The 16,644-nt window shown below is 43.6% G+C and overlaps 1 protein-coding gene across 1 annotated transcript in view; it reads left to right on the plus strand.

Annotated features, from left to right (window-relative positions):
- The first annotated feature begins 5,756 nt into the window (after positions 1 to 5,756).
- The window catches only part of MAOB (monoamine oxidase B), a 108,571-nt gene continuing 97,683 nt past the window's right edge, over positions 5,757 to 16,644 (plus strand). Inside the window, exon 1 of the mRNA XM_069464095.1 lies at positions 5,757 to 5,940. Coding sequence (XP_069320196.1) covers positions 5,895 to 5,940 — 46 coding nt within the window. The 5' untranslated portion in view covers positions 5,757 to 5,894. The remainder of the gene's footprint in view (positions 5,941 to 16,644) is intronic.

The following is a 16,644-nucleotide window of genomic DNA, read 5'->3' on the forward strand; positions in this document are numbered from 1 at the left end:
GACACCAACCAATTCTGACATCAGCTGGTTGTCCTACAATTCAATTCAATTCTGACACCATCTACCTAGAGTTAGCATCAGACTCAACAAATTAAGGGCTCAATCTCACTAGACTGTTCCCATTTCAGATGACGATTGCAAGTCCTGGAGCACCTGTACTTCTGAGGGACCAGATATAAATTGAAGGTTTCCATGACCCCCTGCTCAGCTTCAATAATTTGCTATAATGACTCGCAGAACTGAGGAAGTCACTTTACATTTCTGGTTTATTTAAAAGGATATAAATGAACAACCAGATGAAAAGATACATAAGATGAGGTTTGGAAGGCTCCTGAGTGCAAGAGCTTCTGTCCTCGTAGAGTTGGGGTGCTCCATCCTTCCAGCACATGGAGGTATTCACCAACTCTGGAGCTCTCTGAACCCCATTGTTTAGGAGAGATTTTCTGGAGGTTTTATTACATAAACATTGATTAAATCATTAGCCATTGGTGACTGATTCAATCTCTAGTTCCTCTCCCCTCTCTGGAGGTTGGGGGATAGGGCTGAGATTTCTAAGCTTCTAATCGAGCCTTGGTCTTTCTGGTGACCAGCTTTCATCTTGAAGCTATCTAGGGGCTCACCAAGAGTCACCTCATTACAATGAAAAATGCTCCTATCACCCTTATCACTCAGGAAATTCCGAGGGTTTTAGGAGTTCTGTGTCAGGAGCAGGGGACAAAGGCCAAGCATTTTCCTATTATACCACAAACTCTTTGTTTCAAGCATTTCATATAACTTGGCTTTCTATTACTTAGATGAGTTCAAGTTAACTCAAGTCCCAGCTATGATAATCATTTTGTAACGTGTAACTTTCCCATCCAGGAATATGTAGGCCATCTATAAGAAGAGCTACTTTTTTATCTGAGTACCACAGTCACCAGACTCTTGATTGTAATGATCATCTGGAGTCTATGTGGCATAAATATCTACCTAAAATAAAACATGGAGAGATTATTTAACTCAAGGCTACATAAATGTAACCAAACAATTGATTCTGGATCAGTGAACTCACACTAGGAAATTAGAATTATATAAAGCAGAAAAATTCATTGAAAATAACTTTACTCAACAACCAATAATAAGTATACAGTGTGGCTCTAATATTAATTTCTAATTTTCTTTTTATGAAAAGAATTTGTGAAAACCTTTAACCCTACATTCTCAGGAAATGTCTGTTCTGATTTTCTCTTCTTCCTGAGCTGAATGTTTTGCTATTTGCCCTTCCTCTGTGTGTCATACAGTTCTTGTCATGTCATCTGTTCTGACATGTCACCCCTTGCTTAGGACCCTATTTATGATTTGGAGAAATATTCTAAGTCTTGACATCAGTCACTTTAAAAATTCACTTTGAGTACAGATTGTTTAGCACTTATAACGCAAATAAGATCTTGTTTTTCTTCAACATGCTCTACAACATGTTTGGGGATGACCTCTATCTTTCTGAAAACTTGTAGCTTGGTATCTCTGCCTCATTCCATATGTTCTGGGGCTAGCCCCTCTGTGTTGTGCCTCTGTATTCCCTGTCCTGCCCATGCCATGGCAATGAAGTCACAGGGGAAAGGGTCATGTTCTGGTTCTTTGTGCAGGAAGAGTCATTTTTCTGTCCATCTCAACCTTGTCTCTATAAGCCAGCTCAGCACATCCACATAGCTGTCAGTCTGTTAAGGTGAGCTGTGGATACCCATCTGTCATTTGACTTGTTCCCTGCCAACTCTACATTGATACTTACCAGTCCTCTGGCTCTGGGGTAGTTCTCTCCTTTAGCATCTTAAACCAGCCTATGTACCTTTGAGTTAAACCTAGATTCTGTAACCCAACTACCCATGAAGGGCCTTGACTTGGATTGAAGGTGGGATCCTCCAACTCTTGGGCTCCTTGAGGATATGTGATTTCCCTCAAGCAAGTCCTTGGAGGCCAAAAGTAAGGTCTTGGTCTATTGAAGGGTCCCTTACCACCTTCTCAGTGTCCCCAAGGGAGAGATTTGGACACTCTCAGATTAGGATCCAAGCTGATGATTGATACTTCACTAGGCAGAACCAGGGCCCTATAACACTTCCAATTTAACATTATTAAAAAGCTGGCTGCAGTGACTGACTCTTTCATCATTTTATCCTTCAATATATGTTTAAAAAAAGATTAACAGAGTAGTTGGAAAAAAGAAACTGGTAATCTCTAAAGAATCTAATTTTAAAACAAATTTTCCATCCCTTGTCAAGCTTCTAGCATTCAAAAAAAAAAAAGCAAAATGTACAACTTAGATAATATCTGGCTAACTCTGTTCTGCACAGCCTACTTCTTTATTGAAACCTCCTAGGAGACTCACTGAAATATCTGTTAATGAAAAGCTGGACAGTAAGAAAGAAGTAATAAGACATTTTATCTCTCTGGCAGTCTTCTAACAAAAAAAAATGAGAGGAAAGTAAGTTCATTTTAATTGATGAAAGAAACATGGATTTCATCAGGTTGAAAAGGCAGACACTGCTAGGGGCAAACAGCATTCTCGGTTAGAGGTGTTGAGCATCGCTCCATTGGAACACGAATTAGGTTTATTGCAATGGTCTGTTTTCATATTTAGTTTTTCTAGAAATAGCATCATTTCTTATTTATAATGGCATATTTCTAATGATGAGCACAATGCCTGACACAGAGTTGGTGCTCAATAAATTATTCTTGAATGGATGAATAAAATATGATGCATTATCCCTTCCTGCAGGAATTTATTATCTAGTTGGGTAGGGAAGACACAAACACACAAAAAAATAAATGATGCTTCCTATCATTTTATTCATTGTTAATTACCCACTGACTGTTATCATCTTATTATTCATTATTAATTTTGTGGTGTTTGTGATAAGTCCTAAAGGTGGCCAAAGATGTTCTTTCTACACTGGCCTGCGTCCATTTCTTCCAGCCTCAAGCTCGCCTCCCAATTTATCATTCCCTGGTCACTCTGCCTCAATAGCTGATTAATCCCTGTTCATCCTTCAAGTCTCAGTAGAAATGTTATTTCTTTCTGGAGGTCCTCCACAATTGCCTGGGCTAGGTTATCTGATCCTGCTATATGTTCCAGAGCAAAATTCAGAACTACACTTGTGATCACTCTTCCCGGATGTCTTCCCTGACAAACACGAGCCCTATGAAGGCAGGGACAGCCTCCGTCTTGTTCATCTCTTCCCCAGGGCTTAACATAGCAGATGTTCAATAAATGCTGCTATAATGAACAACATCTTCTTATTGCAAGCACCTTTAGATAGGTAAGGGGCTCTAGAGCATGGAACTGGTTCTCCAACTGATGAGGAGGCAGAGGCCTGGAGTAGGGAATGTGTTCAAAGTGTGTGGTTCATGGACCAGCAGCACTGGCATCACCTGGAGCTTGTTAAAAATGTGCTTTCTCAAACCCCACCCCAGCCCTGGGTGATTTGTATGTATGTTCAAGTTTGAGAAGTATTGCTTTTCATCTGGCCACACAAAGTAGAAGACAGACCTCGGGAACTATCCCACCTAAGAGACTGAGGGCCCTGAATAGCCTGGATGATTGCCTGTACGTGGGGACAAGGGGTGGCCTCAGGGACCATCTAAAGTCTCCCGTTTCACCTATGACCAAAGCCTGAGTTCTAATTCAACCCATGTTTTACCTTATCCAGCACAAGGTAATCGATTACCTTTTTCTGAGAAAAACACTGTTTGCCAGGGAGTTTTCTCCAGTCACATGGAACTATGGTTCCTCTCCTGGCCTCATTGCCAGTTGGTCATAGACAAGGGATAGTCAGTCTGCCTTGGACTCAAAGTCTCAGATGCCCAGGCCCCTGGCTGACTTTGCACTGCTGGAACCGAGCAAAAGAGATCCCAAGCAGATCCTACAAGGATCCTACCTTAGTCCGTTTTGTACTGCTAAAACAGAATACCTGAGACTGGGTAATTTATAATGAACAGAAATGTATTGTTTCATGGTTCTGAAGGCTGGGAAGTCCAAGATTGAGGGGCTGGCATCCAAAAAGCCAGCATCATCCCGTGGTGGAAGGGCAATGAGGGGTGAGAGAAAAACCAATCACACTTGCAGCCTCAAGCCCTTTTTATAGCAGCAGTAATCCATTCACAAAGGTGGCCCTCATGACCTAAACACCTCTTAAAGGTCCTACCTCTCAACACTGTTGCATTGGGGATTAAGTTTCTGACACATGAACTCTGAGGGACACATTCAAACCATAGCGGATCCTCTCCATGCATCCCACCCCACGTGACACATGAGTCACTTACAGGCTAGGTGAAGGGACAGAGTGTCCAGAGCTAAGTAGCCCACAACTTCAGGGCGCTGTAGACAGAGGTAGACCAGGTAGGGCATGGCAAAGAGGCTGTCTGTAAGGTGAGGCAGCTTCACTCCCTGCAGTGGGGATATGGGGTGGAGCTCAGGGTTCAGGCACAGGGTCTGTTTTATACCAAAGCAGGAGAGATGGAAGTTTCTAGAATCTAAGTCAGAACTGGACCAAGACTTTTCCTGCCACCAGTGACTTCTCAGTCACAGAAATGCCCAAACCGTCTTCTAGTCTGAGGGCAGCAGAAGTTCAGGACTCCGTGGTAGCAGGTGGATAAAGGGAGTGGGGAGGGATGAGGTGGAGGTTTGCTTCAGGTTCTTACGAATTGACCAGACCTGAAGCCAGCCCCTACCAGGCCCACAGCTCCCTTAGGCTGAACAGAAGCTCTTCACCCAATTATTTCTTGTGCTTCTTCCCACTTTTAGTTCTCAGAGGTGGCTTTCCTACTGCTCTGAAAAAACAAACCTTGTTTTACCCAGAACCACTTCAGTTTAAACACCTATAATTTCATCGAATCACCCCCATGTTTGGTTAAGCCAGGGTCCCCAGATCCACATCCCAGGGTCACATAAATAACTCAGCTTGCTGATTCCGGGGGACTCTGAATCTCACCCTACCCATTCAAGGCCACTTCCCTGCTGCCACCAGCCTCTTGGGTTTCAACCTCAACAGCTTCCACCGCTGACACACTGGGTGGCTCAATGTGCAGTTGGCTGTTTTGATCACTTGCAAAAGTGGGGAAACTTAAGAGCATCTTTAGGTGCTGCGTTAGCAATCCTAGCGAGGAGGCTTCCTGACTTAATCACACAGAAGAAAGGGGGAATGAAGTGGGTATCTGGGAGGAGGCAGAGGTGGGCTGGGAATCTCACCCAAGAATGTGCCAAGAAATGGCAATAGTGTGTGGTGGATCAAAGTGGGTCTTGGAATGTTCCTGGCTTTTTTTTTTTTTTTTTTTCTTTTCGACTTTTTATCTTACCTTGGCCATTCACTCACTACTTCGTCTTACTTTCTGTAAAATGTGTTGTGAGGTTGAACAGGAATCCGGCTTAAAGCGCTTAGCACAGTGCCTGGTATCTTGAAAGTGCTCCACGAACGCTTGTTATTTGCTCCACACCGAGGAGTAACTGGGGCGCTGGAGGAAGACACCCCCAATCTGCCATCCCCCAGCCCCCAAGCTCAATAGCGCACTAGGGAGGCTGATGGGAAAATACCGTGCACAAGGCCCAGGGGTGGTGGCCCCGCGGCGGAACTCTTTGAGGCCCCAGTGACTTCTCGGCTCAGGCGCCCGCCCTCCCCAGGCCCGCGGGAGGGGGCCGAGCTGCGGGCGGGGGCGGTGGCCCGGAGCTCCAACCGGCCTGCGCGTCGCGGGCGGGCGGGGCTGCGCGTCCCGGCGCCTGGGGCTGTCATATAGCTGCTGGCCGAGGCGCTAGTGCGCGGGGGCAGCGCGCGGCTGGCGGGAGGGCAAGCAGGCAGGCGGGCGGGGGCCGAGGCCCAGAGACCGGAGCAGCGGGCATCAGGGCGGCCTGGAGCGGGGCGAGCACCATGAGCAGCAAATGCGACGTGGTCGTGGTGGGGGGCGGCATCTCAGGTCAGTCGCGGCTGCGCGCCCTCCTTCCTCTTCGCGCACTCGGACAGGTGGTCGCCTGGGGGAGGCGCGCGGGGCGGCAGTGGGGCGCGGGCTGACCCTGGAGCCCCGCGACTCTCTGTGCACGGGAGGGGCTCTAGTGCGTCCTGAGCGCCGCGCACCGAACCCTTCCTCGGTTGAAGGATTTGGTGCGACTGGGGCAGAAGCCAGGGGCTGGAAGGAAGCCTGTTGAAGGTCTGGGGCCAGACTTTGACCTTCTCCCTGGGAACGCAGGCCTTTCCTTGCTGGAATTTTCGAAGCCAGGAGAAAGGGGGTGGGGAGAGAGGAGGCCTCCTGGGTTGGGGGGGTGGGGTGGCGCAAAGGTCAGTAATTGCTCCGGGCACCCTCGCTTGGAGCAGGCATGGACTATGTCGTAATATTATCCAGGCATCAGGGAAAATGACCTTGAACAGAAGGAAGAGGTTGGGCCCTGGCCAATCGATTGCCAAAGACCTTCCAGACCCCCCTGAATCTCTGCAGTTCCATGATTGTCAGAGATCTACCTGAGGCTGCAGGGCCTTCTTGGCAAATGCCTCTTCTCCCCCTCCCCCTCCCCACCCAGCCGCGCAGCATGGCCAAGCTGCAACTTGGCTCCCTGGCCCAGCCCATATTTGGCAAGGATGGGAACAGAGATACCCCCTCAGCCACAGGGCGGCTGTGTACGCAGTAGGGGTGACAAAAAAACAAGCCAGAAGGAGGAATGGGGTTAGTGGGGGAGGGTGAGGCTGATCATGTGGGAGTGGGGTTTGTGAGAATGAGCAATGCTCCTAGCACAGGCTGTTTAAGGGACCCCAGGGATATTTTGGCCCAACTCTCAGCGCCTCCTGGTGCTTGAGCAGTAATTAAGACACTTCCAGACCCCCGTGAATGTGTTGTGTAAGACTTGCCCTAATCAGTTCTCAGGTAGCCTTCAGGGGCAGGGGTGGCCTTGCTTCCTGCAAGGAGGACAGAGAGGAGGGCAGAGGTGTTGGAACTCTCCTGTGGCTGGAGAGTAAACACAGGCGGTGGAGGTTGGGTGCTGACCCTGGTCCTGTGCTGCTGCCTCCGCTGCAGCCCTCTGCACCTTTGAGTCAGATCTCAGCCTACCACATCTGTCTAGCCCGCCCTGGTGAGTTCACCCATGCCAGGCCCTGTGCCCAGCGCTGCAGGTACATAGATGCATAACCACAGCATGCTGAGGGTGGCCAAGGCTGTGTATAGATTCAGTTTTCTTTCAGTATTTTTGACATCTCTCCTAGAGGAACTTATTCTTAAAAGCATACCTACTTAGGTGTTTTAGAAAATATTACTGAATACCTCTCGGTGCTGCCTTGCACAGCACCCCATTGTACAGAAGCTGAAGGTTCTCTTTTCAGGCCCCCAAATCCTTTTCTTACCCTAGTATGCCTAATGGATTCAGATTCTTCTATTTTTCCCCTGTTATTTTGCTCTTTCTAATTCATACTCCAGACCTTTAAGTTCACTCAGATTATTCATATTAGACTCATATGGGTAGGGTAGATAGGGGTTTGGCTGTTTTTACAAGCAGTGGTGGACCTCTACATTCACCCCCTAACTGTGATCAAAACAAGGGACTGATGAGTAGATCTGCCTTTTCTTAAGAACACTCCATGGAATAGGCATTGTTCTAAGAACCAAGAAAACAGGGTTTCAAGGCCCAACCGTACTCAATTGTTTTATCTGCTACATGGGGACACCACCAATTAACTATACCTAGATTACAGGGTTGTTGTGAAGGGCAGGTGAAACAATGTTTGTGAAATAGCTCTGCAAAGTCTGAAATGTAGCGCAAGGCTCCATGAGAGTTTTACTCATTTGTTCAAACAATAGGCATTAGGGGAGGCTAGGGTAGGGGATTCAAAAATGGATCACGTTGTTCTTGCCCTGGAAGACCTGTCAATCCAAGAAGGGGGATGGGATACCCAAACAAAGACAATAGAAGATGGTACATGCCACAGGAGGAGTCCATTCATTCATTCATTATTCATTAATTCAATAAACATTTCCTTCCTGTCCCATATCCTGTCCCAAAGGGAATAAAAGATGACTTATACAGGGCCATGGCCCCATGGGCCCTCACAAGGTGATGTGGGAGACAGAGTCATGAACAATTAATACTGTTTGACCTATGAGAGAGGCTTTAGTAGTGCAGGTAAAAAGTTTCAGGGAAGGTGATTGGAGAGAATGTCAAACTCTGAGAAAATCTGGGAAGACTTCATAGAGGAGGTGACATTTGAACTGAGTCTTAAAGGATGAATATGAATTCACCAGGAGACTAGATGAAAAAATCATTTTAAGCTAAAGAACAGCTAATATAAAACCACAAATATGTGAAAGAACATGGTAACGTGTTTAGGAAACCTTAAGAACTTCAGTGTGGAGAGCTAGGTGGGGGAAGACTGGAGGGAGGGAGACAAAGGTAGAAAAGTCAGTTGAGATAAATTGTCGGGGGCCTTGTATATCATTTCCAAAAGGTTTAGCTTCTTCTGTGGTCAATGAACAGCACTGATGACTTTTGGTTCACAGAGTGCCATGTGTCAAATGACTGGGGAGATGGTGATGATATTAGCAAAAAAGGGATGTGAAGAAGAGAGACGATAGGTTTTGGGAAAAGATAGGACATCTAGAGTTGGAGGTGCTGGGAGGACCCAGGGAGAGAAATCTAGCAGTTGGAAATGTGGGTTAGAATTTGGGGTTACAGATGTGTATGACAGAAGTTTTAGTTGAAGCCATTGAAATAGATGAAATGACCAAAACTAAGAATAAGTGTAGAATTATAGAATTAGTAGGTGACCGGCACAATAATTTTTATTTAAAGTCTCTGAATTCAACTCTGGTTTCTAAACTTTGTTAATTATTAAACTTGGGACATTCTGGTAATTCCCTGATAATTTTTAGAGCTGTCAGCAAATTTTAATCACTCCCTTTGGGATAAACAGGGATGTATTGGGAGTACAGCTGGTTAATATATAACTTTCTTTTTAGATGTTTGAAAATTTCCAAGGCAATTATAGATTTGCTTTTTAGAAGTGTGTACAGTATGTAAATGAATACCTACTGAAATCTCTTTCATCCAAGGGGCTGGTCATGTCTGGAGACTTGGCATAGCAATGACATCTCCCACATGGAGCTGGACAGCACCATGTTGCTTCTGTCCTGAGACTCAGCTTTAGTATTTGGATTGGGGGTGGAACCACAGGAACTACCTTTGCAATTCTGGAATGGCTCTTGCTCAGACCCCAAAATAAAAGCTAGAAAAAGCTACTCAAAGCAGAAACAAGAAAATTTTGGCCAGGCTTAGGAGAGGAGGTTTGGTCATCTGAGGGTGGCAGGCACTTGTTTGAGATCCCTAGAACAATTGAAACCAGAAATGTAAATTGTAACTAACACCTGGCAGGTGATGTGCAGTGGCCACGGGAGCGACACACTGGCTGTAGACTGGCAGTACTGGTCTGGGAAGGGAGTGTCACAGGCAACTCACGAGGGGTCACGAGTTGAGGGATGTGGTGGGCGGATGTGGCAAAGCCTCCCCCTCACTTTTGGTAAAGAAAAATGGAGAACTTCCCTGGGCTTCTCTAACCCATTTGAATGTATAGATTTGCTGGGAAATTTGTACATCCCAGTCAAGGACAGAATATAGACAGGCAATACAGCAATGTTAAAAAACAGCATAGGCTTCAGTGTCAGACTGATTGGGAATCCCCTTTCTGACACTTACCTATTGTATAACCTTAGAAGTTACATAAATTCCCTGTTCTTCAGCTGCCTTATCTTTAAAATGAAACTCATAATACCTTTCTGGCAGGCCTGTTTCGAGGATTAGAAAGAATGCACATTAAGGACCACAAACGGTGGTCATTATGGCTTTACCTTGCTTTGCTTTGCTCTACCTTTACATCCTTGTTTGGCTTGGAGCGTTTTTCAATCTATGGGAGCAAGAAAGAGGCATTTCTGTGTAATCACATCTTCCTTTTCACCAAGCAATTTTTTCTGGATGTGAGGCATACATAAGGTGGCAAGAGGATGCGGGGTGCATGTGTAGGGGTCAGTAGGGACCTGTCTTCTGGTTCCAGCCTCATCCTGACCCAGCCCATTCATTTATCCCCCCCACCCACCATGCAATGGGCCTGAGGAACTCAGGCTCATCTCGGGCTCTGGGACCCACTGGGTTCCTCATCAGAAGAAATTCTGGAAGTCCTAGATCTATACTTCAGCTTCACCCCAGCCTGGCTGTTATTCCGATTCTGATCTTGTCCTTATTTTAGCCACCTGAATCCTGTCTTAATTAAAATAGAAAACAAATGCATTAATATAATAGTAAATGATATTATTTATTTAATAGTGTTTAATAGTAAATAATCAAAAGAGGTAGTGTATCAAGCTATCAGGCGCTGACACATGTTGGGCAAAGTGTCAGGAGGTTGATTAGAATGACAGCAGCTCTGTGAAGGTTAAGCATGACAAAGCCTTGTTCATTCTGCTCTATTCTAACACCTGGGGCACATTGGTGGAAAGGGTCAGTTGGTGGGCTATGGAGGCTGAGCCAGGTGCCACTAGAGTCACAATTTCTAGGTCCTTGTATGTCCTCAGAAGTCACCAGGGCAGGGTTAAGGCTTGGCCATTGATAATGGCCACAGTTTCCTTCTCCTCTGAGTGTTGAGGTCCAGGCTCCCTGCTATATACACAGGGGCAGTGGTAGAGCAGAGGGGTTAAGAGGATGGGGTCTACCCTATTCCACCACTAACTAGCTGTGACACTTTAGGCAAACAGTTAACCTTCCCATGCCTTAGTTTTCTCATCTGGAAAATGGGTATCATGATGGTATCTATTTCATAAAGTGGCTGAGAGGATTAAAAGTGAAAATACATGTAAAGAGCTTGGAATGGGGCTTGGCGTGTGGCAAGCACACAATAGGTGTTGGCTATTGTTAACCAGGCTGACAAAATGGCCACTAGCCACTAGTGGGACTGAAGTGCCAGTGTGCCAGCCTTCTCCACTGACAAACTTTGAGTTGAGGGAGTGGTTTGCGGCTGTGTGTGCACATGCACTGATACACACACACACATCCCCCACACACACGGGGAATAGCATTCTGCTTTCTTGGCTTGTATACGATTTACTAACACACATGATGTGAGGAAGTCAGCAGCAGCTCAATTGAAAGAAAAAACTTCAACTCTACATGTTTTAATATGTATTTAAGAGATAAATATGCCAGAAACTAGAAGTGCAAAACACATTTCTATACCAAGAGGAAGGAAGATAACACAAATGGTGAACACAAGGGCTCTGGGGGCCTGGGACTTGGGTTCAAATCCCACCTCTTCCCCTAAATGTGGAGCTTGGTCAAGTTACCTGCTTCTTCTGCCTCAAGATCCTTACTTAAAAAGTGGGGGGATGGTCCTGGGCTAACTGCTGGAATGTTCAATAAACGTTAATTTTATTATTTTTACAAGTCACTGGGCAATACTTAACTGAGGGGATCCTGGAAACTTGCAAGATCAAATACCCTTCTAGGTCCAAAAAATAAGTCAAATTGAGAGGCCATGTCCAGATGTATTATGTGGCTGAAAAACAAGTGTTTTTATCTTCATAACAGAATGCTTTAGAAATTTGCTTAGGTTAAATGTGCAGCATTACCCTTTGCAAGGATCTCAAGATTTAGCGTAGTAGTAATGTGTCTGCAAAAACGTTATTTCCCCTAAGAGAGGGGGATAATGATATAAAATTCCTTCCTGATTTTGAACATCCAGGTAAGAAACTTCTTCCGAGCTAAAAAATGTTTTGATTTAATAGATTCATTGGTGACTAAAGATGGAAGTATCTTTAGAATTTTACCTACCAGGTGAGATCACCTGGTTTTACATCCAGGCAAAAGGAGATCTAGAGAGGCCAAAGGGCTGGCTGGAGACCTCACAGCCACTTCTTTTGAATAAAATTGCTGTCCTGGGAGATAAGCCCTTAGCCTTAGGAGGAAATGCAGTTGAAACTGACCAAATGGTGCTGGGTGGGAGGTAAAAATCAGGAATATTTCAAATACATTGTTTCTATTTTCAACTCTCATGTTCACAAAATGGATCTATCTTCAGCCTCCTCAGTTAACTCGGTAAATAAAGATAGTATAGAAAGGCAAGTCCCTGTTAGCAATGTTTCCCAAGTCAGCATGCATTTATTTACTGAAGGGAGGTATAGAAAAAGAGTAAGACCAATTTCCTAACCTCAGGAAACTTAAAATGAGACTTAAAATTGGAGAAAGTCTCATTAAGGGAGTGGAATTGAACAGATTCTGAACGGTCCAGGTTTGGGTGGGTAGTCATGTGGCTGATAGCCAGGGAAGCCAAGAAATGGATAGAAATTGAGGAGCAGGTTGAGAGATGATGAGCTGATTATAATGAACTGGGTTGTCCTGAATGCCCAAAGAAGGTTTCGAGCAAAATGCGGGTAGAGAGGAGACAAGAATGGGTAGGAGGAGGTCTTCGAAGATGTACTTGTTTTCTTCATTGTCTTGCTGAGAGCCTACCCAGAAAAGTATCACAAACAATAATCAATGTCTTCCCTCTGACGTTTTATTATTGGAATTGAAGGACTTGACTGGATTTAAAATTTTCCTTTTTTTAAAAAAAAATAAAAACAAAGAGATTTTCTCCCCAAGGGCTGTGACCCAGTTTACTAAATGATAAACACACATCTTGGGCAATCTCAAACACAAAGCGAATAGTTCATCCTGTTTGTTATATAAAAACTGCCATTGAAACCTTTTGTTTTGTGAGAGAGGGGACACCGTCAGAAAGCATCAGGTAAGTCTGACCTTTCAAATGCTAGCCGTGTTACCATAGTCTCCGTTTAATGGCATCTAAATGTCATAGGCTAGTTAATTTCCACTTCATGTCTGAAGTTTATGCTCTTGATCTTAAGTTGGGCATCTCTTACCTAGGCCATTTTTTCATACTGGCCTCCTCCTCAACACTTATCAGAATTGCACGATGAAGGTTGTTCTACTAGGTCCTTAGTTTTGTTTGCTCTCCTTCTAGGCTAAATAATCCTCCCTTTTGATTAACCTATCCAATATTTCTAAAGATTTTTTTTTTATATTGAATTTGGAATCCTGATGTCATCTTTTGGAGTTGGGGCTGCTTTTTATTCTTGTGATCCCAGTTGTGTTTCTGTCTTAAACTGTGCCTTGATAATTGTGTCTTTAATTATATCTCACTTCTTTGGGTTATTTTCCAGTTTTCTACATTAAAGAAACAAGCTCTTTGGAAGAGCTTTTGTCATCCTGCAGAGCATCTTTCTCAGAAGGATAAAGTGAAGAACTAATAACTAAATTAATTAATAACCAAAATTCCTTTAAAAGTTTTTAAAGAGAAAAGCTACTAAATGAAAGATGCAATCACATTCTACCTTACTGCTTTACAGTGTGAGGAATTTTATTTTTTAGAGAGATGGGAATATGTTTTAATGACATGAATTGCAGAAATATTGCATATTTATTGTGAGAATCTGTAAATTACAGAAAATGGCAAAAAGAAAATGAAAATCATCTGTAATTGAACCCCACAAAAACCTAACCACTGTTACTATTGCCACCTATTATTTCCTTATGCATAGCATATATTGTATTTACTGTACTCATTTGTATCCCTTTAAAAATAAATAACAACGTATTGTGAATGTTTAATCATGTCTTAAATGTTCTTCTTCCGTGTGGTCTTGATAACTTTATAATATTAGTTCATATAATTATAAGTTATTTAACCAATCTCCTATTGCTGAACATTTGTGTTATTTTCAAATTTCTGCTATTTTAAAAAAAGCTGTTATGAACCTAAATGGTTGTGCATAATTCTGATTTCTTTAGGAAATTTCTATAAGTAAATGTTGGGAATCCTTTTTTTTTTTCTTGAGACAGAGTCTCGCTCTGTTGCCCTGGCTAGAGTGAGTGCTGTGGCGTCAGCCTAGCTCACAGCAACCTCAAACTCCTGGGCTTAAGCGATCCTACTGCCTCAGCCTCCCGAGTAGTTGAGACTACAGGCATGTGCCACCATGCCCGGCTAATTTTTTTTCTATATATATATTTTAGTTGGCCAGCTAATTTCTTTCTATTTTTAGTAGAGACGGGGTCTCGCTCTTGCTTAGGCTGGTCTCGAACTCCTGACCCCGAGCAATCCACCCGCCTCGACCTCCCAGAGTGCTAGGATTACAGGCGTGAGCCACCGCACCCGGCCAGGGAATCCTTTTAAGACATTTAACAATTATTGCAAAATTGTCACCCCAAGAAAGTTTTACCAATTTTAATAATGGCTTCTTCTTGGCCATTTCAGTAGGAAACCAATATTTCTTCCCACCTGTGGCACAGTACAGAGACAATCATGATTCTTCACCAATTCATAGTTGTAAATTAATGAAGTTGTAGGTACTAGAAATTACAAATATCTTCAGTTTTGTGGTTACAAGTAAATTTTGCCCTTTATAATATGCAGGCAAACTGGTTTTTTTGCAATTATGATCTTATGCCTACCATTATTTACTAGGAATATATATTTTATGTTACTTTTAAATTTATTGGATGCTATTTATCCTGTGCTTCTAAGAAGTTTGGTATCATTAATTAGATAACTGTTGTGTTTCAGTGCAGGAAAGAAAATAGCCTTGTAACAGACCATTTTCTATGAGTAATTAGTTTTACCCATCTAGATAAAACATGAGTATAGCTTTTGTTCATGGTCTATTGTAACAGCTGATCAAACAGCTGTTTCATGTTTTACATTTTAATTTCTCCTCTAGTTTGCATTCAAATCCTGTGATAGAGTTCAGTTTATTTAGGAGACCCATAAGATACAGTTGACTGTTTCAGAATAGCCCTTTTATGCTATGCCAGTTAGTGGAAATCAAACATCCCTTGTTAAACACCGACGGTAAGCACATAGAAAGATGTGCGCTAAAATCAGTTGTCCTCCTTTCATCAAATGTATTTCCCTATGTTGTTGTTTCTGCAGGGGAGAAAGATAAGTTTGTCCATTTGTTCATTCATTCGTTCATTCAATAACCCTTATCAAGTGCCCTATTTACCAAATATTGGGCTTGGTGTGGAAATATACAGATGGATAATACACGGGCCCATCTTAGAGAGATACACCAAGCAGAGGGAGGCAGATGTGTACAGGTGAGTGCTCTGAGGGGTGATGGGTGCTGCGAAAGACACGTTCATCTGGTTCAGATGACACAGAGGAGGATGGCAGCTTCACCTCAAGGGCCTCAGAGGCCCTGAAGGAAGATTTAGTGGTGATAGGATTTATCAGAGAGACAACCAGCCAATTCGAATACTTTTCCTTAAAATATAGATTTAAGTGATTGAAACTTAAATCTACGTTCTAATGTACATAGGGTGTTGAAATTTCAGTTTCGGCCCCTTTTACTATTGGCCCTGAAATGGCAGTGTAGTAGATGCTGTATTAGGCTGCCCTACTCCTTTCGGGACCTGCTGAGAGTGTTGACTGCTGCTGGTTCACAGCTGAGGCCCTCTCTGGAAATTGCCCTTGACTGAAGGGAGCTAGCTCACCCGGGGGCATCCCCTTCCCTGGGGGCATCCTGCAACCAGTATGGGGGTATGAGGGCCTGCCCGGCCTCCCTGCCTCAGCGCAGGACAATTCTGAAGGGTCATCTCAGCTTCAGAACTCACTATAGGATTGACTGATTTCTCTGTTGCGTCTGTGTCTCAGTTCAACTCCTTCCTCTGCCCAATCTTGCTTCCCTTACTGATAAAGCTTCTGTACACAAATCTATCTCAGAGGCTGCTTGCCAGGGGACCCTAAGCTAAACAGACAATGAATAGCATTTTTGGTTTGCACATCACAAGATGTTCTAATCATGAAGCTTCAGTCAGGCTACAGCAATATAAAGCGGCTGGGAGACAAAGACAGATGTTATCATCCAGATCATTTTCTTGAAGATGATTAGAAAAGCATAGAAAAAAGCAGAAGCTATATAAAATTCAGCATCATTTAAAATCCAGTGGGGACAACCCTTTGTCCCATTTCGCGGCAAACTATAATAGAAAGAGAGAGAAAGAGTGGTCCTGTCCTTCCCATGCCCCATCAAACAAACCTTATGGAGCTAGACTTTTAGTCTTATGATGTCATTAGCACTTTGAGGATTTTGATCTCTGATTGAAAAAGAAAAAGCACATTATTTATGGAAGGGTCTATAAGAGGAAATTGTGGGCTAGTTTTTAATCCTGTGATTCAGCCTCTTATATTTACTATCTACCCGAAATCTCAGCTGGCAACATGCCATTCTGTCCCCTTGGACTGCTGCTAGTCTTTCATTTAGAAAACATTGACTGAATGCCTTCTATGTATGGTGCTAGGTGCTAGGAATGAACAACCAGGAAATGGTTCCAGCTTAACACATGCACACACGCACACACACACACACACACATGAAAATCATGTTAAATTACATTTACATTTCCTGTGCTTATTTATTATTGGCTTATGCACAGAAATGTACTTTTTAAGTGAAAGAAGCCTCTTGGTACCTTGAAAGAACTTGCCTTTGGATAAAATCAGAATCCATGCTAAGATCACTTTGGTTTTGGTTTCCAAGTGCTCTGTTTTCTGCTAGCTTCTTTAGTTTTACTCATAGGTGGTATATTTCTGGCCTTATGAG

The sequence above is a fragment of the Eulemur rufifrons genome, chromosome 30 (assembly GCF_041146395.1).
Source record: "Eulemur rufifrons isolate Redbay chromosome 30, OSU_ERuf_1, whole genome shotgun sequence".
Lineage (NCBI taxonomy): Eukaryota > Metazoa > Chordata > Mammalia > Primates > Lemuridae > Eulemur > Eulemur rufifrons.